This window comes from Typopeltis vanoorti, chromosome 9 (genome assembly GCF_054136105.1).
Source record: "Typopeltis vanoorti isolate ZY-2024b chromosome 9, IOZ_Tvanoo_1.0, whole genome shotgun sequence".
Taxonomy (NCBI): domain Eukaryota; kingdom Metazoa; phylum Arthropoda; class Arachnida; order Uropygi; family Thelyphonidae; genus Typopeltis; species Typopeltis vanoorti.
The window spans coordinates 109936736-109964321 of record NC_143557.1 but is presented as its reverse complement, the minus strand read 5'-3'; the positions used below and the strand labels follow the sequence as shown (position 1 = coordinate 109964321).

Below are 27586 nucleotides of genomic sequence, written 5' to 3'. Positions count from 1 at the left end.
AGGGCAACACTCCACACATAACATTTTATTAGTCTTTTCTTTAAGCTTCTATCCATTTTACTTCTGAATAAATTCTATTTTCTATTAAAGGCATCTTTTCCCATCGCTATTCTTGCTTTTGTCACTTTTAACACTTCCTAGATATTTAAATGTCTTTACTTGATTCAGTTTTTCCCTATTTATTCTGATATCCATATTTTCCTCTTTCCTTGCTATTTTCATTACCTTTGTTTTTCTGATGTTAATTTTCATTCCATAATTGATACAGGATTCCAGTAATCTGTTCAATAGATGTTGTAGTCCTCTTTTAATATTTGATAATAATGCCTTGTCATCTGCTTATCTTATTGCAAATATCTGTGTACCTCCAGTCTTTATTCCTTCTTCCAAATTCTCCAGTGCTTCAGAATACATGTTAAACAAAATTGGTGACATAGATAGAACAGCCTTGTCTCCTCATCCAGTGATACCTGGTTCTGTTGTACCACATATATATATATCACAATGGCAGTTTGTCCCATATATAGAGAAATAATTAGCCTTCTGTTTGTATCAGTTATGTTTTAGTAAATGTAGGTGGAAGATTGATTTCATTATGTGATGTGTAACTGTCCCCTCTTTATTGGAAGTTTGAAGTGGCTTGAAAAATTCCATGTTTGGTCTCTATAGGACGATCTCCAGATTATGTAATGCTTTGCCTGCTCATGCTTACTAATGCTAAAATACTTAAGGCTAATGGCATTTTCTTCTTTGGATTAACATTAAAAACGTACACACACACACAAACCAGTAATAACAAGCAGTTGCTCTGGAACCATGTGTGGTGTGATAGCTGTTTCATATGCTGCTACTAATTATTTCTGGATTCCTCCAGAAAGTTAGGGACTCATCAAGAAAGGTCATATATTTGTCCATATCGGTTGTTATAACTTTTCTTGAATTCATTCACACCACATGCACTTGCCACTTCCAAAGGCTAACTATTCCAGTCACATACCACTACATCAGAAAAATCTAGCTCTCACTCCTTTCTTGACTGTATTCATTCTCAACTTCCATGGATACTCTCTCTCCATCTTCATTATCAATCTCCTAATATATACCGCTCAAGGGATGTTCAGGTTACTCTGAAAGCACTACATTATTAAATTTACATTATTATTAATCTCCTATCAACAATATTCCTGCAAATCAGTCTATTACATGTAAGAACTCTAATTTGTCATATCTAACATTTCGTGCTTCTAGGCACTTCTGACAATCAATCCATCCACCTAGACCTTGGTCTTCCTCTGGGTCTTTTTCCTGGCAGAGAACACTTTGTTAATCTTTCCTCTCCCATTCTGCTTAAGTGACCATCCCACCTGGGATAGCTCTGCTAATGCATTCCTGGATGCTGACAATATCAAGTTCTTTCCTAATATCCTCGTTTTTAATATGATATTGCCATTGATGCCATCTGTTCATGCCCCTAATTTTTCTCAGGACTCATCTGGGGTCTCTAGTCTTTGGTCAAGTGTTTTACCAAAGCTCTTAGATCCATAAGTTAAAATTGGTTTAAACACTGTCTTGTATGCAGCTAATTTAGTGTTTTGGTTAACTTCTCTCTTATTCCATATAAATTTATTCAGTTACTTCCTGCCATACCGGCTTTGTTGATTCTCTTGTCTATTTCCATATTTAATATACCATCTTCACTAAAAATCGTGCCTAAGTAGCTGAAATATTTTACTTGTTCTATAGGTTCTCCATTCGCAATACAGTTGATGTTTTCAATGCTTCTGCCTATTTTCATTGTCTTTGTCTTGTTACTGCTGACCTTTATACCATATCTATTACAATAGTTATTCAATTTAGTCAGGGAATGTTGAAGACTTGTAGTGGATTTAATTAGAAGTACAACATCATCTGCATAAAGCAAAGAACTCAGATTAGCACCTCCAATTTTGATATCAGGTTTAATACCACTTTCCTTCATAATGGGATCCATATACATAATGAATAAGAGACGGAATAATGTACATCCTTGTCTGACACCAGATTTCACTTTAAACCATCTTCCTGTACTTCCTTCAATTCTAACTGCTGACTTACAATTCAAATAAAGACTGCCCCATTGACACCATATAACTGTAGCGTTTCGAATAGCTTCTCTCTTGGCGCCTTGTCATATGCCTTTTCCATATCTACAAAACTTAAATACATATCTTTGTTATATTCCCATGATTTCTCAACTATCTGTCGTAAAGTGAAAATCTGATCCTGATAGCCTCTATTTGACCTGAATCCAGCTTGTTCTTCACCAAGCTTCTCTTCCAGAATCCCTCTCAACTGTTTCTCAAGTATACTTGCATATATCTTACCAGGAACACTTAGTAATGAAATGCCTCTGTAATTCTCACATTCAGTTTTATTTCCTTTTTTATATATGGGTACTATGAGCTCTACTCCAATCATTTGGAATTCATCCCTCTGTCCAGGCCTTCTGAACTATACATTGCAGCCACTGTATGACTTCTATAACTCCATACTTGAACATTTCTGGTTGAATATCATCTAATCCTGATGCCTTTCCACATTTCAGGCTTTTGATGGCTTTTTCTACCTCAAGTATGGATATGTATTCTTGACTGCATGCCTGGTCAGTGTTTTTTTACCACTGTGCTGTCATCACTGCTTGTTTCATTTAGCAGTTTTTTAATTGCTCTATACTTCAAGGATATCTTTTTCTCCTGTTTTCATGTCACCTTTATCATCTCTAATTTCTTTTACAGCATTCTTTCCTCCATTTCAGTGCTTCTTCAACAACCTCCAGAATATCTTGCCACCTTCTTGATGTTTATTTTCTATGTTCTTGCCAAAGTCCTCCCACTGACTTGTTTAGCCAGTTTTACACAGTGTTTAGCTTTCTTAAATTTGTCTCTGTATTCTTTAAGAGCACAAACAGACTTATTTACCAGGAACGTTTGATATGCTTTCTTCTTTAACTTCCTGTGTCCACCATGGAGTTCAGATTTTTCTAACCTGGCACACAACTTCACCACATGCCTCTCTAGCTGAATCAATCAGTGTTTTCTTCAGGATTTGCAAGTGAATCTCCAAGGTTTGGTTCCTGCTCTCAAACTCTTTCATTTTTTCTTGAATAATATTTGTGTATTTTAGTCTACAGTTTACATCTGAGAACTGCTAAACTTTTATTCATTTTAAAACTTTCTAACATGTTCTTCTTTTCAATGTGAAATTCAATTTTGTCCTGCTCAAGACTAAATGGTGATCACTTCCAATTTCAAATCCTCTGTACACTCTAGTGTCCTGCACCAGTTGGAAAACATCACTATCAACAATAACATAGTCGATGAGACTTTTCTTATTCCTTGCCTCTTCTCTCCATGTGAATTTGTGCATATTTTTTTGTTGGAACATTGTCAATAATAATCAGTCCATGTCATGAGCAGAAATCAAACAGGTATTTGCCATTATTTGCCAAATTCTCCCAAAATATTTTTGTAGTCTGACAATCATTTCCTACTCTGCTATTTAGATCCCCAACAAGGATCAACTTTTCCTTTTTCATTGTGTCAGTTGCTTTTTCTTAAGCCTCAAAAATTTCCTCCACTTCTACCTTAGTAGAACTTTCTGTAGGACCTCAGGCACAAATAAGTCTCATTGTCTAGTTCCCCATTCTTATATTTTCCCACATCACTCTACTTCAGACTGCCTGCCATTCAAGATTAGCCTCATATTTAGTGTTGAATACTATGGCTACTCCTTTTCCTTGATTGTCATTGCCTAAATATAATATTTTGTATTTATTGCTCAGAAAGATCTCACCAGTTTTTTTTTTTTTTTTGTTTGTTTCAGTCACCCATGTTATGTCGATCTGGTACTTATCCAATTCCTTAGCTAGCTCCATTTTTCTTTGCCATTCAGGCTTCTTAAGTTGATAGTACCAATCTTGAACTGTGGTGATGTTGAGTTGGGGTAAGTTTTAGGATTAGCTGACCTTTTGCTGTTTGCCCTGGTTCCGTGGAGAAAACATTGGGACCTTGTTTAACCGGGCAATGCTCCAGTCCGCATGAAATTCTGTCATGTTGTACCATCATTTGAAATTTTGGTTTAAGCCAATAAGAATGCAATTTTTTCGGCTAAATCCCAAATTGCCAACCTATCCTCGTCTATTCAGTAATCAGGTAGATACCTAACAGGATGCACCATGAGAGGGTGAGGATTAGACATTAGGTCAGAAGCCCTGGTCGGTTCTCCGCATTCCTTTGAAGGCTATGTCTCCTCTTGGATAGAGGTCTCCTCTCAGTTATATAGCTTTGACCCTTAAGCACCCCAGGAATAAAGCTGAATGTGAGAATTACAGAGGAATTTCTCTATTAAGTGTTCTAGGTAAGAACACTTAGTAGAGAAATTTATGCAAGCATACTTTAAGAGGTCGAGAAAGAATGTGAAAAAACTTGAAGAACAAGCTGGATTCAGGCCAAATAGAGGTCAGGATCATATTTTCACTTTACGACAAATAAATGAGAAATCGTGGTTTATGACAAGGATCTGTACTTACGTTTTGTAGATCTGGAAAAGTCATATGACAAGGTTCTCAGAGAAAAGCTTTTCAAAACGTTCCAGTTATATGGTGTAAATTAGCGTGGATCGACATAATATGGGTGACTGAAACAAACAAAAAAAAAAAAAAAAAAAAAAAAAAAAATTGGCGAGATCTTTCTGAGCAATAAATACAAAATATTATATTTAGGCAATGACAATCAAGGAAAAGGAGTAGCCATAGTATTCAACACTAAATATGAGGCTAATCTTGAATGGCAGGCAGTCTGAAGTAGAGTGATGTGGGAAAATATAAGAATGGGGAACTAGACAATGAGACTTTAAGGAGCTTTATTAGCGTGGTTAGTGTTACTAAAGTGTTTTATAACATAATCTATGTCGGGAAGTCGCCGCTAGATGAATTCGTAAAGTGTAGTGTTCGTGCAAGCTCCAGATAAGATAAGTATCATTTTCAGTTATCGATACAAATTACTTAATATTGTGTAGTTTTGTTTTGTTTGCCTTGCGTATTTTAGTGCGTCTGTTTTTGGTGTGTTATAACGTATAATTTGACAAAACACGTTGCAAATAAGTATGGCACCTGTGCGAAGGAAAATGGCGGCCAGTAATGATGGTTCGCCATCGTTATCAAAGAACGGTAGCATAAAAGAAATGAGTCAGTGTACTAGCTGTGAAATGTACGCTTTGCGGAGTGCGGTCGGAGTGTGGTTAGATGGTAATAAAGGATTGAATGTGTGTAGAAAATGTAGGGAGAATGAGGAATTGAAGTGTATTTCGGATCGTGAGTGTGATATTTTTGTCAACCTTCAGAATGAAGGAAATAGGGATATGACAAGAAACGGCAAGGTTGTACATGAAAATTGTGAGAGTGTGAATGATAGTATAAATGGTTTCTCAGAGAATAAAAAAGATGAGATAGATGCATTGAGTGAGATCGCGTTGTTGAATAGTGCGATAGAAAGAGCAAAACAGCAGCTAGAGTGCATGAACAAAAGTAGACTGAATGAACCAACCAATAATAAAAGGTATGACAGGAAAAATAGACGTATGAATGTGAACATGAACAAAATGAAGGATAGGGTGCTGTATGGAGACTCGTTAGTACGAGGTGTGTTAGTAGAGGATTTGACAAAATCGTACCAACCTGGTGCGACCATAAAGGATGTAACTGAGTCTGTTAGAGAGCAAAAGGAAAGGGTGAAAGAAATGATTGTTGTGGCAGGTACGAATGATTTGAAAGGAGATAAAATGGAAATGATAGAAGACCTGAATGAATTGTTTGAGGTAGCAAAAGAAAAGAGTGAGAAAGTTAGAATGATTAGTCTTTTGCCACGGTATGACAGTGAAATGTTTAAAAGGAGGGCCATAATTGCGAATGACTTTATGCGTGGGTTATGTATGACGAGTGGTGTGGAATTTGTGGATGTGTGGAGTGAGTTTGATGGGCGAAAGGATCTATATAAGATGGATGGCTTGCATTTGAATGGTTACGGTGTAAGAAGACTTGAGAAAGAGTTGCTGAATGTAGTGGATGTGCAAATTCAGGGAAACTAGATTTGTTAAGGGGGGGAGTAGATATACAGTCCTTATGGAGGCAGTTGAATGTAAGAACGAATATAATATGCCAGAGCAAATAAGGACAACAAATCTGAGTGGGATAGTTAATATAAGGCATCAAGGTAGGGTTGGGGCTAATGGGGGTCTTAAATTCATGTACACTAATACTAGGAGTATTAGGAACAAGAAGGAAGAGTTTTTGGCCATGGTTGGCACTTCCAGACCACAGGTTATAGGTATTAGTGAAACATGGCTGACTGTAGATGATATAACTAGTGGGATTGAATGTGATGGGTATAGTGTGTTCAGGAATGACAGAGAGAATAAAATGGGGGGAGGAGTATTGTTGATGATAGCTGATGAGCTCCAGCCAAGGAGAATAGAAGTTGAATTGCAGGATAGAGAAAAGAGCACATTTGAGGCCATTTGGTGTGAGATTGTGGCTAGCAGAACTAAATATACAATTGGGTGCTGCTATAGACCAGGTGATGGAAAAGATGGTGGTGACAGTATGCACAAGCAAATAGAAGAAATGGGTGGAAGGAGGGTGATTATTATGGGAGATTTCAACTATGGTCGCATTGATTGGAGTGAGGAGAGGACACACGTGAGGAAGGAACTGGATTTTATGCGGTTATTAAGGGATAACTATCTGCGACAGCATGTAATGGAAAATACTAGGGGTCAGAGAGTGCTTGACCTAGTAATTACATCTGAGGATTTGACTGTAACAAATATGACCACATTGCCACCAATCGGTGAGAGTGATCATAGGGTCTTGACTTGGGAGGTGGCTAAAGGTGTGGAATTTTCAATTAAAACAGGGTACATGTGGAATTATCGGGCTGGAAAGTATGACAAGCTTAGGAGTTTGATTGGTTCAGTGCCATGGCATGTACAACTGCAAGGACTAGAAATTGATAGTGCATGGGAGGTAGTTAAGAAGTGCTTGCATGAAGCAATGGCTGACTGTATACCTAGAGTCTGAATAATAAATCAAGTAGGGGTTAAATGGATGAATAACACCATTAAGCTTGAGCTGCAAAAAAAAGAAACAACTATGGAGGGAATTTAAGGAGAAGGGTGACCGGCAGGCACATGAACGGTATAAAGCGCAGGCCAGAAGGGTGACGAGTGTGGTAAGAAAAGCAAAAAAGGATTATGAAAGAACATTGGCCATGCAGGCTAAAGAGAATCCTAAACCGTTTTTTAGATATGTAGCAAGTAAAAGGAAAAATGTACATGGCAGATTGATTTTAAAGAATGCCGATGGTAGGGAGGTAACTGAATCAGTTGAGATAGTTGAGTTACTGAGTGAGCACTTTGCAAAAGTATATCATCCAGGTGGTGACATTGCAGAAACGAATAAACCAGTAGATTATACGGGAATTGTGGTTAATGAAGTGGAGGTGAGTAGTCTATTGCATAACCTCAATGTCAATACATCTGTGGGATTGGATGGTATACCAGCTCGTGTTGTACGAGAAGCAGCTAAAGAATTGTCAGTACCCTTGACCATTTTGTTTAATTTGAGTCTCGGGTCTGGGTTAGTCCCGAGCAGGTGGAAAGAGGGGAAAATAGTTCCACTGCATAAAGGTGGTTCCAAGACTGCTGTTGTAAATTACCGACCGATTAACATATCAGGAATCATTGTCAAGGTCTTAGAGAAATTAGTCAAGAAAAGAATACAGGATTGGATAGATGAAAATGGGATATTGTATGAGGGACAACATGGTTTTGTGAAGGGTAGATCATGCCTCAGTAACTTGCTCACGTTTTATAACACAGTGATGGCTGAACTGGATACAGGTAATGGGTTTACAGTGATACTACTGGACCTTGCCAAGGCCTTTGATAGGATACCACATGGAACCCTAATCAGTAAACTGGAGCAGATGGGTATAGATATAGGGTTGGTGAGATGGATAGGAGGGTGGTTGAAGGAGAGATATCAAAGAGTGGTTTATTCAGGAGTGGAGTCTAAAAGACGTCTTGTGACTAGTGGAGTGCCACAGGGCTCTGTTCTTGGACCACTGCTTTTCAATTTGTTCATCAATGATATTGGAAAGGATCTGAGAGGAAGTGTTCACTTATTTGCTGATGATGCAAAGTTGGGTAGAGCAATTGTGAGTGCACAGGATGTCAAAATTTTACAGGATGATTTGGATAGCTTGGAGGACTGGGCTAGGAAAAATGGATGTCAATTTAATGTGGCAAAGTGTAAGGTTATGCACTTTGGGGTGAAAAGAATAGCAGCAGTATATTGCATTGGTGGAACCATACTCCAGGAGATTGATGAGGCCAGGGATTTGGGAGTGTTGGTGGATAGGGAGTTGAAGTTTAGGGGGCACATTGCAAAAGTAACTAAAACAGCTCACCAAATCACTTGGCTTCTGAAAAATACTTTAACATGCAGAGACGAACAAGTTGTTGTTCCTCTGTATCGAGCCTTGATAAGACCCCATCTGGACTTCTGTGCCCAGCTGGGCACCAGGGTTTCTTCGTGATGGGGAGGAAGTGGAAAGGGTCCAGAGACGAGTGACAAAGATGATAGCAGGTCTGTGGAATGAACCTTATGAGAATAGGTTGAAGATTTGTGGGTTGCAGAAATTGGATGATAGGCGAAGGAGGGGTGATATGATTGAGACATTCAAATTACTGAAGGGTTTTTATAAGATTGATCCAGAAGATATTTTTGAAAATATGACTGGTGGTGGGAGGACTAGGGGCCATGCATGGAAGCTGGGCAAGAGCGTGGTTGACAAGGGTGTTAGAGCTAGGTTCTTTACTTGGAGAGTGGTAAATGAGTGGAATAAGCTTCCAGAGTCTGTTGTGGGTGCTACAACCGTGAATGAGTTCAAGGCAAGGTATGATAGATATTATGTGAATGTTGAATAGTTGTTCTTGACATGATGTTAGGGCCTCCCTCGATGAGTCTGTCGACTCCTTGGAGTTTCCCGGAACAATAATAATAATAATAATAAATGGGACATTATAATAAGCAATAAAAATAGATAACCTCTATTTGAGTTGTAAATCAGCAGTCAGAATTGAAGGAAGTCCCGGAAGATAGTTTAATGTAAAATCAGGGGTAAAACAAGGCTGTTTGTTATCTCCACTGTTATTCATCATCTATATGGATCACATTATGAAAGAAAGTGGCATCAGCCCTAATATTAGAATTGGAGATGTGAAACTTACTCTTTGCTTTCTGCAGATAATCTACACACATCTAGTGCATGTCTCTAGGATTCTCTAAATTGAATGATAACTCTATCTAACAAATATGGCATGAATATTGCAACAAAAAGACCAAAACTATGAAAATAGGCAGGAGCATAGAACACTTCAGCTGCATTCTGAATTGAGATCCTATAGAACAAGTAAAATAATTCAGCTATTTAAGCACAGTTTTTAGTGAAGATTACAATCTGGGAATAGACAAGAGAATAAAGCACAATTGGTACAGTGGATAGCCAGCTGAATAAATTTACATGGAATAAGAGAGAAATTAGCCAAAACACCAAACTAGCAGTATAAAAGACAGTGTTCAAACCAGTTTTAAGTTATGGATCTGAAAGTTTTCTTAGAAATAAAGTAACTCCAAAGGCTAGCTATTCCAGTCACATACCACTCAATCAGAAAAATCGAGCTCTCACTCCTTTCTTGACTGTATTCATTCTGAACTTTCATTATCAATCTCCTGATATGTTCAAGGGTCTCTAGTCTTGATCAAAGACTAGAGACCAGAGATATGAGGGTTGTGAGCGTAATGAACATTACTCTGATTGATTCCAACACTGATTGATTCAGCCAGAGAGACATGTGGTGAGGTTGTGTGCATGGTTAGAAAAATCAGAACTCCATGGTCGACACAGGAAGTTAAAGAGGCATTGAAGGGAAAAAAGAAAACATATCAAAAGTTCCTTGCAAATAAGTCTGCTTGTGTTGTGCTCTTAGAGAATACAGAAACAAATGTAAGAAAGCTAAACACTGTGTAAAACTGGCTAAACAAAAGTCATGGGAGGACTTTGACAAGAACATAGAAAATAAACATCAAGAAGGTGGCAAGATATTCTGGAGGTTGTTGAAGAAGCACAGAAATGGAGGAAAGAATGCTGTAAAAGAAATTAGAGACGATAAAGGTGACATGAAAACAGGAGAAAAAGATATCCTTGAAGTATAGAGCAATTAAAAAACTGCTAAATGAAAGAAGCAGTGATGACAGCACAGTGGTAAAAAACACTGACCAGGCATGCAGTCAGGAATACATATCCATACTTGAGGTAGAAAAAGCCATCAAAAGCCTGAAATGTGGAAAGGCATCAGGAGCAGATGATATTCGACCAGAAATGCTCAAGTATGGAGTTATAGAAGTCATACAGTGGCTGCAATGCATAGTTCAGAAGGCTTGGACAGAGGGATGAATTCCAAATGATTGAAGTAGAGCTCATAGTACCCATATATAAAAAAGGAAATAAAACTGAATGTGAGAATTACAGAGGCATTTCATTACTAAGTGTTCCTGGTAAGATATATGCAAGTATACTTGAGAAACGGTTGAGAAAGATTGTGGAAGAGAAGCTTGTCAAAGAACAAGCTGGATTCAGGCCAAATAGAGGCTCTCAGGATCAGACTTTCACTTCATGACAGATAGTTGAGATATCTTGGGAATATAACAAAGATATATATTTAAGTTTTGTAGATTTGGAAAAGGCATATGACAAGGCGCCAAGAGAGAAGCTATTCGAAACGCTACAGTTATATGGTGTCAATGGGGGCAGTCTTTATTTGAATTGTAAGTCAGCAGTTAGAATTGAAGGAAGTACAGGAAGATGGTTTAAAGTGAAATCTGGTTTCAGACAAGGATGTACATTATTCCTTCTCTTATTCATTATGTATATGGATCCCATTATGAAGGAAAGTGGTATTAAACCTGATATCAAAATTGGAGGTGCTAATCTGAGTTCTTTGCTTTATGCAGATGATGTTGTACTTCTAAATAAATCTGCTACAAGTCCAACATTCCCTGACTAAATTGAATAACTATTGTAATAGATATGGTATAAAGGTCAGCAGTAACAAGACAGACAATGGAAATAGGCAGAAGCATTGAAAACATCAACTGTATTGTGAATGGAGAACCTATAGAACAAGTAAAATATTTCAGCTACTTAGGCATGATTTTTAGTGAAGATGGTATATTAAATATGGAAATAGACAACAGAATCAACAAAGCCGGTATGGCAGGAAGTCAACTGAATAAATTTATATGGAATAAGAGAGAAATTAGCCAAAACACTAAATTAGCTTTATACAAGACGGTGTTTAAATCAATTTTAACTTATAGATCTGAGAGCTGGGTTAGAAGTAAAACACTTGACTGAAGACTAGAGACTCCAGATATGAGAGTCCTGAGAAAAATTAGTGACATGAACAGATAGCATCAATGACAATATCATATGAAAAACGAGGATATATGAGGAAAGAACTTGATATTGTCAGCATCCAGGAATGCATTAGCAGAGCTAATCTCAGGTGGTTTGGTCACTTAAGCAGAATGGGAGAGGAAAGATTAGCAAAGTAAGTGTTTTCTGCCAGGTTGGCAGGAAAAAGACCTAGAGGAAGATCCAGATATTGGTGGATTCAGTGGCGCACCCAGGGAGGGAGCCAACCCCCCCCCTCCAAAAAAAAAAAAAAAAAAAAAAACTAGGAAATTTTCCAAAAATCTTTTCCTAATTAAAATTCATTTTTTTATTTATTTATGTTGTGCCTTATATTTCTATACTACTTATGAATTAGCGGTCGCATAAAGTGGGAATACCCTATAGGTCACTGGAATCCTGGCCGCTGTGAATGCAAGGTGAACGAAGTAGTTTTCATGCGGATGGAGCGCTACTTCCTTTGCCCGAGTCTGGCCAGAGGAGATCAAGGGTATCATGTATTGGCAGTCACTGCAGGTGCTCAGTTATAGGTCATATGCAATGCAGTGTGCATTCTCAAATCGTCTACTCAACTCGCCCCCCCCCCCCCCAAATTAAATCTTGAGTGCTCGGCCCCCCTCCAAGATTAAATCCTGAGGGCGCTACTGGGTGGATTGATATGGTACAAAGTGCCTTCAACGATAGAAATATAAGATCTGATAATGTTGGAGTCTTGACAAGTAACAGACTGATTTGGAGGAAAATTGTAGATAGGAAGTTAGTAATGATGTAAATTTTTCATGTTGTACTATCATATCCTGTACACCCCTTGAGGGTATATATGAGGAATTTGATGATGATGAACTTTATTTTTTTATTATTTTTTTTAATAGGTGGATACTGATATGTACTCCTCATTGCATTCCTTTTGAATATTCTCTAGTGTGGTTCTGTCACTGTTTGTTTCATTTAACAATATTTCAAAATAATTACTCTAGACATCTAGGATATCCTTATCTACCCTCCCTAAAATGAAAAATTCCCTCTGTTCACATCCAATTCCAGAAGGTGTAGGTTTCTATCACATCATTACTAATGATATTCCAACATAAAGATTTGCAGAAGTTCACTTGGAGAGCAGATACAAGAAATAAGAAAAGTCTCATTAACTAGTTTGATAACATCTTTATATGATTCAGAATAAAAGAGTATACAGAGGATTCGAAATTGGAAGTGATCATCACTTAGTTTTAAGTAGATAAAAATGAATATTACATTGAAAAGAACTATATGCAAGAAACTTTTAAAAAATAATTAATGTCGAGCAGCATTTATAAGAAAATTTTAAATTCAATTGTACAAACATTATTCAAGAAAAAAGAAAGTTCGAAAAATGAAACTCCAAAAAACATATCTTGGAGTTTCAGTGGCAAACTCTGAGTTGTATGAAACAAACATTGATTTATCTAGTGAGGTATGTGAAGTTTTTTTGCAAGGATATAAAAATAAAATCACCATGATGGACTCAAGAAGTGAATGAAGCAGTCATGGAAAAGAAAAAAGCATACTGAAAGTTCTTAGCTAAGTTCACAGAATCCCTAAAAGAATACAGAGAAAAATGTAAGAGCTAAGCTATGTGTAAAAGCAGCTAAACAAAAGCTATGGAGGACTTCAATTAAAATATAGAATATAAATATCAGGAAGGTGGCAAAATGTTCTGGGGACTATTTAACAAAAAGCTTAGAAATGGAAGAAAGAGTACTGTAAAAGAAATCAAAGATGATAGAAATGTCAAATTTGAATATAAGGAGATTCTAGATATCTGGAGGAATTACTTTGAAACCCTTTCAAATGAAACAAGTAGTGACAAAATAGTAACAGAAAATATTTACAGTGAATGTAAACAGTAGTGCATATCAATACTTAAGTTGAAAAATGTTATCAAAAGCTTGAAATCTTTAAAAGCAGCTGGTGTAATGATATTTGACTAGAAATGCTCAAATGTGGAGGTGTAAAAGTTTTGTTGTGGCTACATTGTATAATTCAGAAAGCCGAACAAGTCAAATTTCAGATGGTTGGAGTAGAACTTGCATAGTTTCCATCTATAAAATGGGGAATAAAACCGAACATGAGAATTATAGAGGAATTTCTCTACTTAGAGCTCCATGTAAAAGTATGGAAATAGATAACAGAATAAGCAAAGCTGGTATGATGAGGAGCTAGTTGTTTAACTTTGTATGGAATAAGAGAGAAATTAGCCAAAACACTAGTCGCATACAAGACAGTATTCAAACCAATGTTAAGTTATGGATCTGGGAGTTGGGTTAGAAATCAAGCATTTGAACAAAGATTGGAGATATAATAATCCTGAGAGAAATTAGGGGCTTGAACAGATGCCATCAGTGGCAGAATCATATTAAAAAGGATGATATTAGGAAGGAACTTTACATTGTTAGCATTCAAAAAGGTGTGTGTGTGTGTGCAAGGCTAATCTAAGGCAATATGGTCACTTAATCAGAATAGGAGAGGAAAAGGTTAGCAAAACAAGTGTTTGATGCTAAGATGTAAGAAAAAGATCCAGAAGAAGACAAAGATCTATGTGAATTGTTTCACTCAAAAATGCCCTAGAAGACTTAAATTTTAGCTATGACAATATTGGAGAGCTGACAGATAATAGCTAATTTGGAAGTAATAGACTAATTGTTGATAAAAGATGAGTAATGATGTAAACTTATTCATGTAGTACAGTCATAGCATGTGCACATCTTGAGGGTACATATAAGGAAATTTATGATCTAGTTATCTAGAAGTCTTTCCTGTTTTTATCTTTATTGTAGTAACACCAGTTATGTTGATGTGTAACTTCACTAATGCTTCTGTCCCTTTCACTTTTTGCTGATGTTGAGTGTGTTTCTGTAGCTGACTTTTTATTGTTTGCCTCGTTCCCCGTTAGACATCTGCACCCTTGTTTAACCAGGCAATATCCCAGCCATCATGGCATTTTATCTCGTTGTACCATCTTTATATTTTGTTTATTATACTTTATTATTATTATTTTTTTTTTTTATTCCTTTGTTATACTTACTATATGTAGACATCTTTAAGAGTAAGCATCCCTTGGAGTGTAATTCCCTGATGCCTGTCATACATCTCTCCCTTTAAAAACATGAATTGAAGATGGACTCCCAGTGTCTACTACAGCTTATTTCATTCACTCACTGCATACCATAAAAAGAATCTGGACCACGCATTCTTCCTGACCTACACCCTTATTCAGCTTCCAAAGATGACCCCAAATTGGGAGAAGGGAGAATCATCTGTGGAAGCTGAGCAAGAACGTATTTGGTGTTATCAATTGTAGGAAGTTAGAAGCTGAGCATGTTCCTCCCTACCTGCCACAAGCTGCAAAATTTCCACTGTTAACTATACTGTACAAACCCTTTATAGATTGCATTTCTACTTAAACTCCTATTTCTTAAACTTTGAAGGCCACACTCTTCCAGTGTGTGTATACATCCATTTTAATAAAGACAGAACATCCCTTCAGACTTTTTTGAAGTTGTTTCTTACATTTGGCCTCTTAAAGTATCAGTCTCCTTATACTTTCTCTTTCCAAAGAAACTCCAAGTTTTCTAACTATTTGTCCATTCAAGCCTAAAAAGGCTGGTTGTTAGGGGTGGGGAAGATGAGGTACACTATTTCACTGCCATTTCAGTGATGTGGTTTTTAAACTTTTTCTGGTGTTATTGCTATGGTAATTTTTTCAGATGTAAAGAATCTTTGTAGTTGTGTTTGGCCTCCAGTAGATTACTGATTTTTCTTTAGCCCTGAAGTAGAGGGAATGTTTTTATTGCTGTCTTTCTCATTCACAGCTTCTGTCACTTTAGGATGAAAATGCTGGAAGTGTCTTCTTTTTAAATTTGATGCTCTTGCAGGTGCATTTTTATCAAAACCACAAAAGCTATCAATTTTTGGATCACATGCTTTTTCACAATCATTACCATCTATAATGCATTAATACACAATATTTCCTATATATTGTTATTGTCAAGTGTTCAAAAACAGCAGACTTTGTTGACACTTTTTTTGCCATTGTGAATTTTTTCATGGGGGTTCCACTTTCACTGATATAATATATAAATCAGCGGTTTCCAACCTTTTTCGAGTCGCAACCCCATTTTATAGGGGCAAAGTGACCCGCGGCCCCGACATTAAAAATAGGCTTTTTAATAGGGTAAATGAAAACGCATCGAAAATAGATTTTTCAGTATAATATAATTCAAGATAATGTTAACTTACAACATATTTAATGCATTGATTGAAATTGTAACTCATTAACAAGCTTAAAAATTCTTGGTTTCGTTAATGCCAACCTCATGTCATTCTCAACATTTATTCTGTTTCTTGTTTTGGTTTTCAATTGAAAAAGCGTTGAAAATCCATCACAGAGATATGTAGAAACAAAGGGAAGTAAAACTCGAAACACAAGCATGGTGACATTTGGATATGACCTATACATAGCACACCAGAATTGAGTCAACAGTTTTTCATCAAATAAGTTGCGTGCTGAGGAATCGTTCGCAGATCCAAGAATTCATCTTATACTTCATCGGGGATGCTGGCGATATCAAGGGAAGCAGAGAATGGATTTTGTACCAGCGCAGCTTCTTTTTCTGTCATCTCAGGGAAATAATGCTGGAGTTCATTTTCAAGAGAATCGAAATGCCCAGTAATCTCTTCTTTCAAATTGCCATTTATTTCACCTTCAGATTCGTCTACCACGCTGCACAGTTTCTCAAACATGGCAATGTTTCCTAGGTTTACTTTTCTTTGCCAGTTCTGGAGTTTGGATATAAATGCCCTGAGATTGTCTTGAAATTATAATAGTTGTTTCCTTTCCTTAGAGTTTCAGGTTAAGCCTATTTTGCTGTTCTAATATGTCTGCTAGGTAAGCAATTCTTCTCAACCAAACGTCATCATTAAAATAGGCTGTAAGTTCATGTTTCCCTTGCACTTCCAGGAATAACTTGATTTCTTCTTTCAACTCAAAAAAACGATTGACCACATTTCCTTTTGATAACCATAGTACAGCAGTATAGAAAAAAAGAACCTCATGATCAGCATTCATGTCTTTACACAGGTGTTTAAACAGACAGCTGTTAAGAGCTCCAGATTTGATGTAATTTACAATTTTGATCACTAAATCAAATGCTTCTTGCAGGGGAGCTGGAAGAGTTTTACATATCGGTGAATCATGCAGTGGATTCCCTTTGCTTGGGGAGCAAGTTCTTTTACTCTTTTCTGAAAACCAGACTTAGACCCTAGCATAGCTGGTGCACCATCCGTGCAAACCCCCACAGATGTTTTTCCATTCTAGTCCTCCAGTCACAAAAAAGTTATTTATCTTCTCCATAATATCTTCTCCTTTTGTAGTAGTTTTAAGTACACTACAAAATAGTATAGTAACTCTTCTTTGATGCCTTCTGAATGAATATATTTTACGAAGACAAGCAACTGAGAACATGAGCTTATGTCTGTTGACTCATCTACTTGAAAAGAAAACAATGGTGAAACTTTGATTTCATTCAAAATCTGCTCTTTAATGTCCATGGACCTTTGAATAGTATTATTAGACAGAGATGTTCGTTGCATCTTTACTTCGCTGGAAACCCCAAGAATTAACTTTACCGTCTTCAACATGCAGGGTTTTATGAGCGTTTCTCCAATTGTGTGAGGTTTTTTTTGCTTGGCAACTTCGAATGCTACCTCATATGATGCTTGCAGTAATGCTGTCCGTTCTTTATGTAAGATTCTTGTTTGATCAAGTCTCTCACGTTTGCAACTAGTTTCATACCGATGGAAAAACTCTAAACTCTAACCTCACATCTCCACTGTGTGAATATAATTTGCTTGTTGTCAATAGCAGCACCTCCCTTCTTGTCCTTTCTATCCTCACAGAAAACATCATACCCCTCTATTTCTATTCCCATTAGGATTTCATCCTTATCCAACCCTGTTCCACTTATTCGAACAGTTTTGGGGCAAATAATCCCAAACGGTGAAAGCATTTCATCGCCCTTATTCCTGATACACCTGGTATTTTTAAATAAACAAAGCAATTCACTTGTAGGGTGTAATTTCCTTGCAACTAAGCATTCCCTATCACCAGTTACCCTATCTGTCTCTTCAGACTGAACTACAAATCTTACATACCAAGCTATCCCATTCTCATACTGACCATCCTCGTACACACACATTCACTACTACTTCTGACATCTCCTTACACTCTCCTTATACTCTGTTTACCTCCTTGACCCCCCCCCCTCCAGTTTCCCTGTCTGTCTTGTGTATTCTTGTTCTACCATTATCACTTGTTTGGGACACATCGATGGGATGCTGCATACTCTGTGGGAAGAGTTAAACTAGGGGAAGTAGTGGAAGCAAAAGAGATCTGGGGTTGATGATTGATAGAAACCTGAAATTTAGGGGACATATTGCAAATGTAGTGAAGGTAACGCAGAGAATTGCTGCAATAATGAGAAGGACACTGACCTGCAGAGATAAAAGGGTTATCATTCCGTCGTATAAGACTCTGATCAGACCACACTTAGACTATTGTTCTCAGATCTGGTCCCCGGGATTTGAAGGGGATAAATTAACTGTGGAAAGGGTACAAAGGCAGATAACAAATATGGTTTCAGGACTGTACAATGATAGTTATGAGGATCGGCTGAGGGAATGTGAACTGCAGAGTTTGGTGGATAGAAGAAGGAGAGGTGATATAATTGAGACTTTTAAACTGTTGAGAGGTGGTTACAGGGTTGATGCTGGGGAAGTCTTTTGCCTGGTTGAACAACGGGAAGGAATGATGACAAAGGGACATTCCTGGACATTATGAAAGGAAACTGAGCAAGAGGGTGAGGAATGGTTTCTTTGCATGGAGGGTGGTTGAACCATGGAAAGCATTGCCTGATAGAGTGGTTAGTGCAAGAATGGTCAATGAGTTTAAGGAGTGGTATGATAGACTTTGTGTTTCCTAGGAGGGACCTCCCTCGATGAGTCTTGATAGGCTTGTGTTTCTTAGAAAGGACCTTCCATAATGAATCTTTTGACTCCATGGAGGCCTGAATAATAACAATCTGCTCTGTTTAACTCCTTGATTTCCCTCCCTTCCAGTTTCCCTGTCTGTCTTGCATATTCTTGTTCTAACATTATCACTTACAGTACAACTATTCTCATTTACAATCACTTCAGTCTCACCAGTTCCTCTTTCCTGATCTTTTGTTTCATCTCTTACTTCCTATGCTTTCTTGCTTACATCAATTATTGTTCCTCCTTTCAGCAATAGTCTGACTCACACCAGATCTATTCAAATGCAGCCCATCACTTTTGTAGATTTCTATCCTTCTCTCAAATGCATCTCACATATTCACAAACTCCACTCCCTTCTCTTCATGCAGCTCTGCCAACATACAATTCATGATCCTTGCTCTCCTTCTCATCTCACCATTATTATACCTAGACAACACACTGACCACCTTTCTAACTATACTGTTATCTTTCACTCTCCTGAACTTCCTGATATCCATTCTTACATGCTCTTATGTCCAGTGAAACCACTGGTTCCAACAACCATCACCTGCTCATCTGCTTCTCTTATCTAGCGCATCGATTATCCTGCTAATTCTCTCTCCTGGAAAACACACCTTATGGAATCTGTCATTTACTACACCTCTAATAATGGACTCTCCATACATCACTATTCTCGACTTATTTTTCACCTTTTTTTCTTTGCTTCCTATTTCGTCCTAACCTTTTGTACTTGTCCATGCTTATCCTCCATACTTCTCATCTCACTACACATTTTTCATTTCACTTCTCATTCTGATCAACTCATTTTTCATGTCCTGTGTCCTGGTGATTATACTCTCAGTCTATCATTAGTTTCTTTCATTTCCTCATACTGACTTTCCTTCACTACAGTGTGATTCGCTTTCATTACTTCAGCTTTCTCTTTCGTTCTTTCGCTTCTGTTCTGTGATTTATACAGTCATTTGCTCCTACAATTGCTTTCGTTCCTTGATTTATATGGTCATTTGTTCCGCAATTATACACTCTCTCATTCCATCCGTCAGTTTCGCATTTACCAGTAACTTGTAGTCCAACAGAATATTGCACTTTCGACATGTTCGTATCCTCTCTCATCTCTTGTTCAATCTCTCCACATTCCATTATGTATACATGTTGCATTCACGAAGTGTACCATTCTCGAAAAGTGCACACTGTTATTTGATTTTGATTTTCACACTGCATGATGCACCAATCTCATTCGTATCACCATTTTTTCGTGGCAAGTTTCAAAAATAGTAAAAGTCTGTTTCAATCACACAAATTTCCACAATTACTTAGTTGTGCTTAGCTATGAAAAATGAGGAAAACCACACTATAATGCGGATCCAAATTGCTACTTTATTACAAAAATAAAACTTATCTTTTCAATAATCTTTCACTAAGTGGCACTCTAGTGCCCTCTCTTGAGAAGCAGTTTGTAGAATAGGTTAATTTCATTGGCACTGAGAACACCCTTTGTATCATATTCTTCATTGAATTTGTAACTCTTCTACCAGCTTCCTCTAGCACAGTCCCAACAATATAATATGGCATTGAATATTTCATCATAAAGTGCATAATTAAAGTGCAAACTCAAAAAAGATATAGCTTCAGTGTTCTTATTGATATGTATTTAGGATATTCAGCTTGGGATGAAACTGCTGTTTCAGACTATAGAAGCCCTCTTCCTTGATTATCTGAATTAACATATGATTAAAGAAGAGCAAGCCTTGATGAAACATTCTTAAAATATTGTTAGTCATAATCAGAATTCTAGCAATTTTTGAACAGTGTGGCATCATCCCTTCAGACATTGTGAAATCCTTTGAAGGTACAAGATGAACATTATAGCAAGTTTTTTTTTATTTTATTTTATTTTACTTAGTTATGAAATAAAAAAAGAAGTAAATTATATCCTTGCAATTATATATTTTGCCCAAGCACAGACCAGCAAATGGTTGCACATGAAGTACATTCACAACTGCAATCTCATGGGATCTAGTGCCCATGAGACCTTGAAGATTGAAACTGGACTAAGTAATGACCTTTTCCATAATACATGACTATATATATATATATTTAAAAAAAAAAAAGATTAAATGACTTGAAAGCTGAGAGATAAAAGTAAAAAATATTATTTAATTAGGTAGATTGCATGACTAGTTTCTTTACATAGAAGATTCTTTGGGTGCATAACAAGCGGGAACAACCAACAAAAAATTGCAAAGGAACAAAAAAATCTATACATTAAAGTGTTAGTGTATTGACATTTGAAGCTGCATTTAACTAGATAGATTGCTAGTCGTGCAATCTACCAAATTAAATATTATAATAAATTTAGTTTAATCCTTTATCCAAGTGTAAACAAACAAAGTTTGCGCCTGAAAATATCTTCAGGACTGAGGTAAGGTAGTACAACACCAGGCAACTCCGAGCGAAGGTGGACCTAGCTCTCATCACTCCTTGTCTCAGTATCTCTCATAATGCAAAGCACGTCTCCTTGCAGGCATGTATACTGCTATGCATTAAGGGAAGGGCCACTACCCAGACCAGTTTCAACCTTTATTGAGGTCTCGTCAGTGTGAGGCAGACCCAAACGTGGAGATACTAAGGCAGAAGCAATAGGAGAGGTCATATTTACCCATAGGAGTTGCCAACAGGTGTGCCACCTTATTATTGAATTACTCTGGATTTAGAGAAAGATGTTGGAAGTGTATTTTTCCAACATAAAGATGTCGGATAAAGGATTAAACTAAATTTATTATAGTCTAACCAAGTGAAAAATAAACTTCCAACATCTTTCTCTAAATCCAGAGTAATTCAATAATAAGGTGGTACACCTGTTGGCAACTCCTATAGGTAAATACAGGAATAGCTGGACTCTTTACAATCTGCAGTCATGGAGAAATCCTGACTGAAACCACAGGTCCATCAAGGTAATAGGCAAATATGACCTCTCCTATTGCTTCTGCCTTAGTATCTCTGCGTTTGGGTCTGCCTCCCACTGACGAGACCTCAATAAAGATTGAAACCAGTCTGGGTAGTGGCCCTTCGCTTAATGCATAGCAGTATTCATGTCTGCAAGGAGATGTGCTTTGCATTATGGGAGATACTGAGACAAGGAGTGATGAGAGCTTGGTCCACCTTTGCTCGGAGTTGCCTGGTGTTGCACTACCTTACCTCAGTCCTGAAGATATTTTCAGGTGCAAACTTTGTTTGCTTACACTTGTATAAAGGATTAAATTAAATATTACTTTTTACTTTTATCTCTCATCTTTGTCGTTTAATCTTTTTTTCAAAAATGTCTCAGCTGAGTAAATCTGTTATGCCATACACACACACAACTGAAAGGGGTTGTGTCATGCAATGAGACACCGAGGCAATTTGATTTGAAGTTAACAGCTATTATATGCAAGTGTTCACTATTGCTTTGGTAAAGGATTAAAACAAGAACATAATTTCTTGTCAAGTATAAGATATTTTATATATATTTAAAAATGATTATGTAAATAGAAGGTGAGATTTTCATTGTTATCCCCTTAGCATGTCTGATCAATCACGAATTATATGTTTCTCCAACCAGATGTGCTATATATTTAAAGTATATGGCAAGTTTTGCTTCTTCCTAATGGAGATTAGTTATTTTTTTAATTAAAAGGAGGGATTGGTGTTCATTATTATATTATTCCAAATAGGATACTGTGTTTTTTTTGCTTTGAAAAAAAGTTTTCAAAGTGATCAGGAGCTAGAAAATTTTGAAGTATGAGCTTGACAAATTATTTTCAGACCTAAGCGTATGAAATTTGCCTTATATCCCATAATGCCCCATGCACTTCCTTTCAGATGCCTGTATTGCCATGCATTATGGGAATGGTCACTACCTAGACCTGTTTGGACCTATATTGAGGTCTCATCATTGGTAGAAGTGAAGTCGTTCTTCAACATACGAAGGTAGTCTGAAAAGTTCTCGGCCTAACAATGAAAAAACGAATTTGTAATTTCAAAATTATTTTTAACATAATCTCCCTTAAGGCTAATACATTTATTCCACCGATGCTCCTTCGCTGTTATCCCGTCCCTGTAGTGTTCTCAGTAAGATCTGCAAAATACCCCTCTACAGCTGCAATCATATTGAATGAGTTTAAGGAGAGGTGTTGATATAAATGTGTGAATTATGGGTCCCTCAAGATGAGTCTCCTGACTCCATGGAGATACCATTACTCTCCTGATGCATTGCTGCACGTAACATTACACAATCTTTTGATGACTTAAAACTGGTGCAGTTACCTGGAAAATTTTATAAATGATCAAATAAAACCAAAATAATCTTACGAAGACTTTGTTGCCAAATGCACTCCTCAAAGCCACATGTAACGATCTCAAACAAGCACAAGTTCAGCAGCACAATCTAATAAGAGGATTTTTTCCCAACACAATAAAATGCAGGTTTTTCATAATACCAAGTGAATATCCTGGGTTACAGAAAGAGAGAGAAAAGAAATGTTGAAAAATTACATCCAGCACAATAGCAGGGTTTTCCCCTGACTCAAAAATTTTGCATTATACAAGGTCTTCCACAATTGTCTGTGTCAGAGCAAAAGTACATAGAAGTATCATGTTATACAGGGGTTTCCTGTATAATTTGCATTCTGTTTGATTCATTATATGTGTAACATTGCCCTTATTCACTTTGTTTTGATAATCTTTTTTTGTTTGAAATGTTAAGAACTGCTATTTCTTTTTGGTTTAGGATCCAGACAAACAGCATTAGCAACTTGCAAACATTTCAGCATAACCACAGAAACCTTAGAAACTTAGTATTAGTGACTGAATTCTGACACAATATATTACTATTATTATGTGACACCTCAGGGAATCCAAGGACTCATCTTGGGAGAGCACTCAACTCTGCTTTGCTAAATACATCTCACCCTCTCCACTACTACTTAATTCTCTTACTACAATGCTACTGTCATCAACACCATCTACTGCCCATCATCGCCAACAACAGTATTTTATGTCTTTAAATTGCTTGTGTTCTGAAGCCAATTTTTCTGTGTGTGGAATGAAAAACCAGAGTTTCCGGAAGAAAAAAACCTTACTACCTCCTTATAAGATCGTAATATATCTCCAACAGTCTTAACAATGATTTCTAATTTAGGCATTTGTTTGGGTATTACTTTAATATGTGGCTTAATTTTAAATGGATGTCTAATTAAAAATGAGAAATAATTTAATTTTGCTGATTTTATTTTTGAATCTTTTACTTTTTTTTTTATTTATTTATCTTTTTTGTCTGTTTATTAGGCTTATGCTTACCAGAGCAGAAAAAGTGTGGAATGGACTTGAGTTGTTACTATTTTCCATCTCAACAGTGTGATGGAATATGGGACTGTGAAAATGGTTCTGATGAATTAGGATGTGGTAAACAGCTTAATTCTGCATTTAGTCATTTAGAAGCTTTATATATTTGGAGCCTGTATTATTCTTTGTTTATATCTGTCATGTGCATGCTATTTTGCATATTAAGTGTCTATTACAAAAAATGGAGAGGTGAGAAATCATGCTTTTTTGGTACTGAGTGCTATCATGAAAGCAAATTTAAAATATAAAAATAAAAAAAAGCAATTTTTAAACCAATTTTGCACTGGCTTAATCAGTAAAGATTTATTAGAAAATAGGGAATTCTTTTCCTCATAATGAGAGTATAACATATAGCATTTATTTCCCCTTTTCATTTTTTTCAATAGCTAATTCCAGTACTGAAAAACTTACTATATGCATGTCAGTAATTGATTTGATTGCATGGTGCTGGTCATTGAAACATTATTTGTGCTTTATGTTAAGGTCTGAAAAGAGAAACTTTCAGAAAAATAGAGGAGAAATGAAGAGCACATGTATCTAATTGCACCCTGAATTACAAAACATGATTCAGGAACTAGCACACAAATGTAAAGAGATGGGACTGAAAATAAACTTGGAGAAGACTAAAATAATGTACTTCACAGGTAAATCGGTATGTTGAGGATGTAATGTTGGAAAATGTGAACAACATCAGACTAGGTCAAAACTGATGGCAGAATCCAAGGGAGAAATGGACAGGCATGTGAAACTAGTGTGGAGTGAATTTGGTAAAAACTATCTTTAGGACCCTTGCCCTTATGTATAAAGAGAGAGAAGTGTTCTCTTTCTTTTAGTGTTACACGGTGATCAGTATTCATTTTAGAAATTATGGACTTTACAAGCATGTTATAAATAACTCTTTTAATATCCTGATGTTTTGATCTTCATATTAAGATCATCATCTGGAGCATATACAAATATACAGGACAAGCTAAGTTACATTACATAGAGTAAGCTAAAGAAACAATGAATTGATCACAAGTTATTCTACTGGCATGACCTCTAGTGGGAAAAAAAAATTACTTATTTATAAACTACATCATGCTATTTCATCACACTATTTATGATAACATGAATAAACATTCTTTCTTACAGATAGTTTTCTTTCAGTAACAGTGATGTCCTATTTTTAGCATTACAATTGTTATTTTTGATTTAGGATCCTGGATTTTCTACAGTCCTGTTTATAGTTGCTCTTAGAGAGGAAGGTTCCGTGGGTCGAATATATGCCTTCCATATGTTTGGGATTTTTAGACCATCATTATTGTTCAGATTGGGGTGGTTGATAATAATCTCATAGGCTTCCTTAAATTTGCGTTCATACCATGTTTTGGTGTGATGTAGACAACTAGTGCTTTTCCAGTCAGTTCTATGTAAGGTATTCAGGGCATGATCAGAAAGGCCAGCTTCACCATAATTATTATATTTAATGTGTCGTTTATGCTCTTTTTGTCTAATAGGAATTGTGGGTCCTGTTTCTCCTATATATGGTATGTTACAGGTGCAAAGAGAGAAGTGTTTAACTAGTACATCCTACCGATCCTTACTTATGAATTGGAAACTGGGTCCCTTACCCAGAGAGACATCCAAAGGCTGGAGACAACTTAGATAAGCATAGACAGATGCATGATGAGAATTGCAAGAAGAGATAAGAAGCGGGATTCTTGCAGATAAACTTATACGTTGGTTATATATAGCTTTTAATTTTTCAGGAAATGACAATGTATACTAGAATATTAATTAAAAACTTTAATCAATACCTTCCTATATGTGGTTTGTAACATAAGAGGCATCTCTTATCCGTTCCACCAAAAACTAGCCACTTCCCCTAGACCTACCTGGAGTATACCAGGTCCCTTGCGGTTGCAAACTGTCCTACTACAGCCAATATCGGGATATCCAAACACAAGGACTACATCCGGTTTCACCAATACAACCACTCAGGACTTGCTGACCATGCATTGGATACCCACCATAGAATATGCTGGAAGATGGTCACTTTATTACACCACAGCAAGTATAAGTAGTATGAAAGATTATTCCTGGAATCAGCCTCAGCTCTGAAAAATTTCCCAAGCCTCAACAAATTTGAATACTTGGGAAGCTTGCATTCTAAGACCAACAGCCAAGATAACTAAATTTAGCCTGCTAGGAGGTGGTACTTTTAGGAGTCTAGGACCGACTTCACTTGCCTTTCTTCAGTCTCATTTTCTTAGCGTTAGTGCCTGCATGCACATATCATTGTTTTGTGATCCCTGAAGATGGCAGGGATCACAAAATAGGAGGGATTGCCGAAATATAGGAAGGTATTGATTAAAGTTTTTAATTAATATTCTAGTATACATTGTCATTTCCTGAAAAATTAAAATCTGTAATACATGGATAGGAGGAATTATGGCAGTGGAAGATGTCATTATCTGTGTGTGAAAAACCTAAAATGGAAATGGACAGACCACATTGCTAGAAGATCTGATTGACAATGGATTACAGAAATAATAAACTGGACCTGATAAGATACTATAAACAACCTTGAGAATGACCATTTAGCCAATGGAGGGATGAAATCACTTTGGTAAAGGAATATGAAGGTGTGCTGAAAAGTTGTGATAATCACCATGAAGAAATTGAGGTAGAATCATACGCATTATTCTTCATATTCCCCATGAAGTACTATACACTTGTTACAATGCTTCAGTCAAAGATAACCTAATAACAGATCAAATTCTTCTAACCATCAACCTTCTGTGTTGATGAAGAAAATAAATAAATGAAAACAACATAGACATCAGCTAAAGGATACTCACAGGAGGGCATCAGACATCTTTCACTCTCAGTCTTCCACCACTTGGGATGCCAATCAGTGTTCTTTGCTTATCTCTGCTGAGCACCTCTTGATCATAAAACTTAATTGTGGGTCACAAATATTCCTCGTTCAGAAATAGTGCTCTATGAAGATTAAATCCTCTTCACCATTAGGTAATTAGAACTGCAAGAGATGCATTTAGAATATCACCTATTCTTAGTCTTTAAATTGAAGCAAATGAACTATCGCTCTCATTCCAGCATCAGTAACTCTAATTGTTGCATGTGGACAATTTTTGTTCATATTTAGAAAGCCTGTATAACACATCAGACTGCTAATGTCCCTTTGATTTATGTATGAAAGAACTTAGATTTACTGCATGCATGCTAAAACATTACCTTCCACCTTAATATGCCCACATTTTTCCTTGTAATTTCTTTGTGTTTAGCCCCTAGGGGGAACATTCTACCTTTCTCTTTTAGCAGCTTTTTAAAACAAAGTAGAGTGCTCTGATTTTCTATGTCTATAGATACTTCAGAATCATAACTAGACATAGAAAATCAGAGCAAGTACTCAGTACTATTTGTGCGATGGTATTGAATCTTATAAACACTTCCTATAGCTAAACTGCCTTTTATAAAATAGAAAAGCTGTGAAACGCACTGTGAAACCCTCCTTTTTAATTAGAATTACTGCTGCTTTCATATAGTTATACACATAG

At 36.6% G+C, this 27586-nt stretch overlaps 1 protein-coding gene across 1 annotated transcript in view; it reads left to right on the top strand.

Moving 5' to 3' along the window:
* LOC150103418 (uncharacterized) overlaps positions 1-27586 on the top strand; it is a 150849-nt gene that overhangs the window by 62821 nt on the left and 60442 nt on the right. The window contains exon 5 of the mRNA XM_090398475.1: positions 23967-24083. Coding sequence (XP_090254601.1) covers positions 23967-24083 — 117 coding nt within the window. The remainder of the gene's footprint in view (positions 1-23966; positions 24084-27586) is intronic.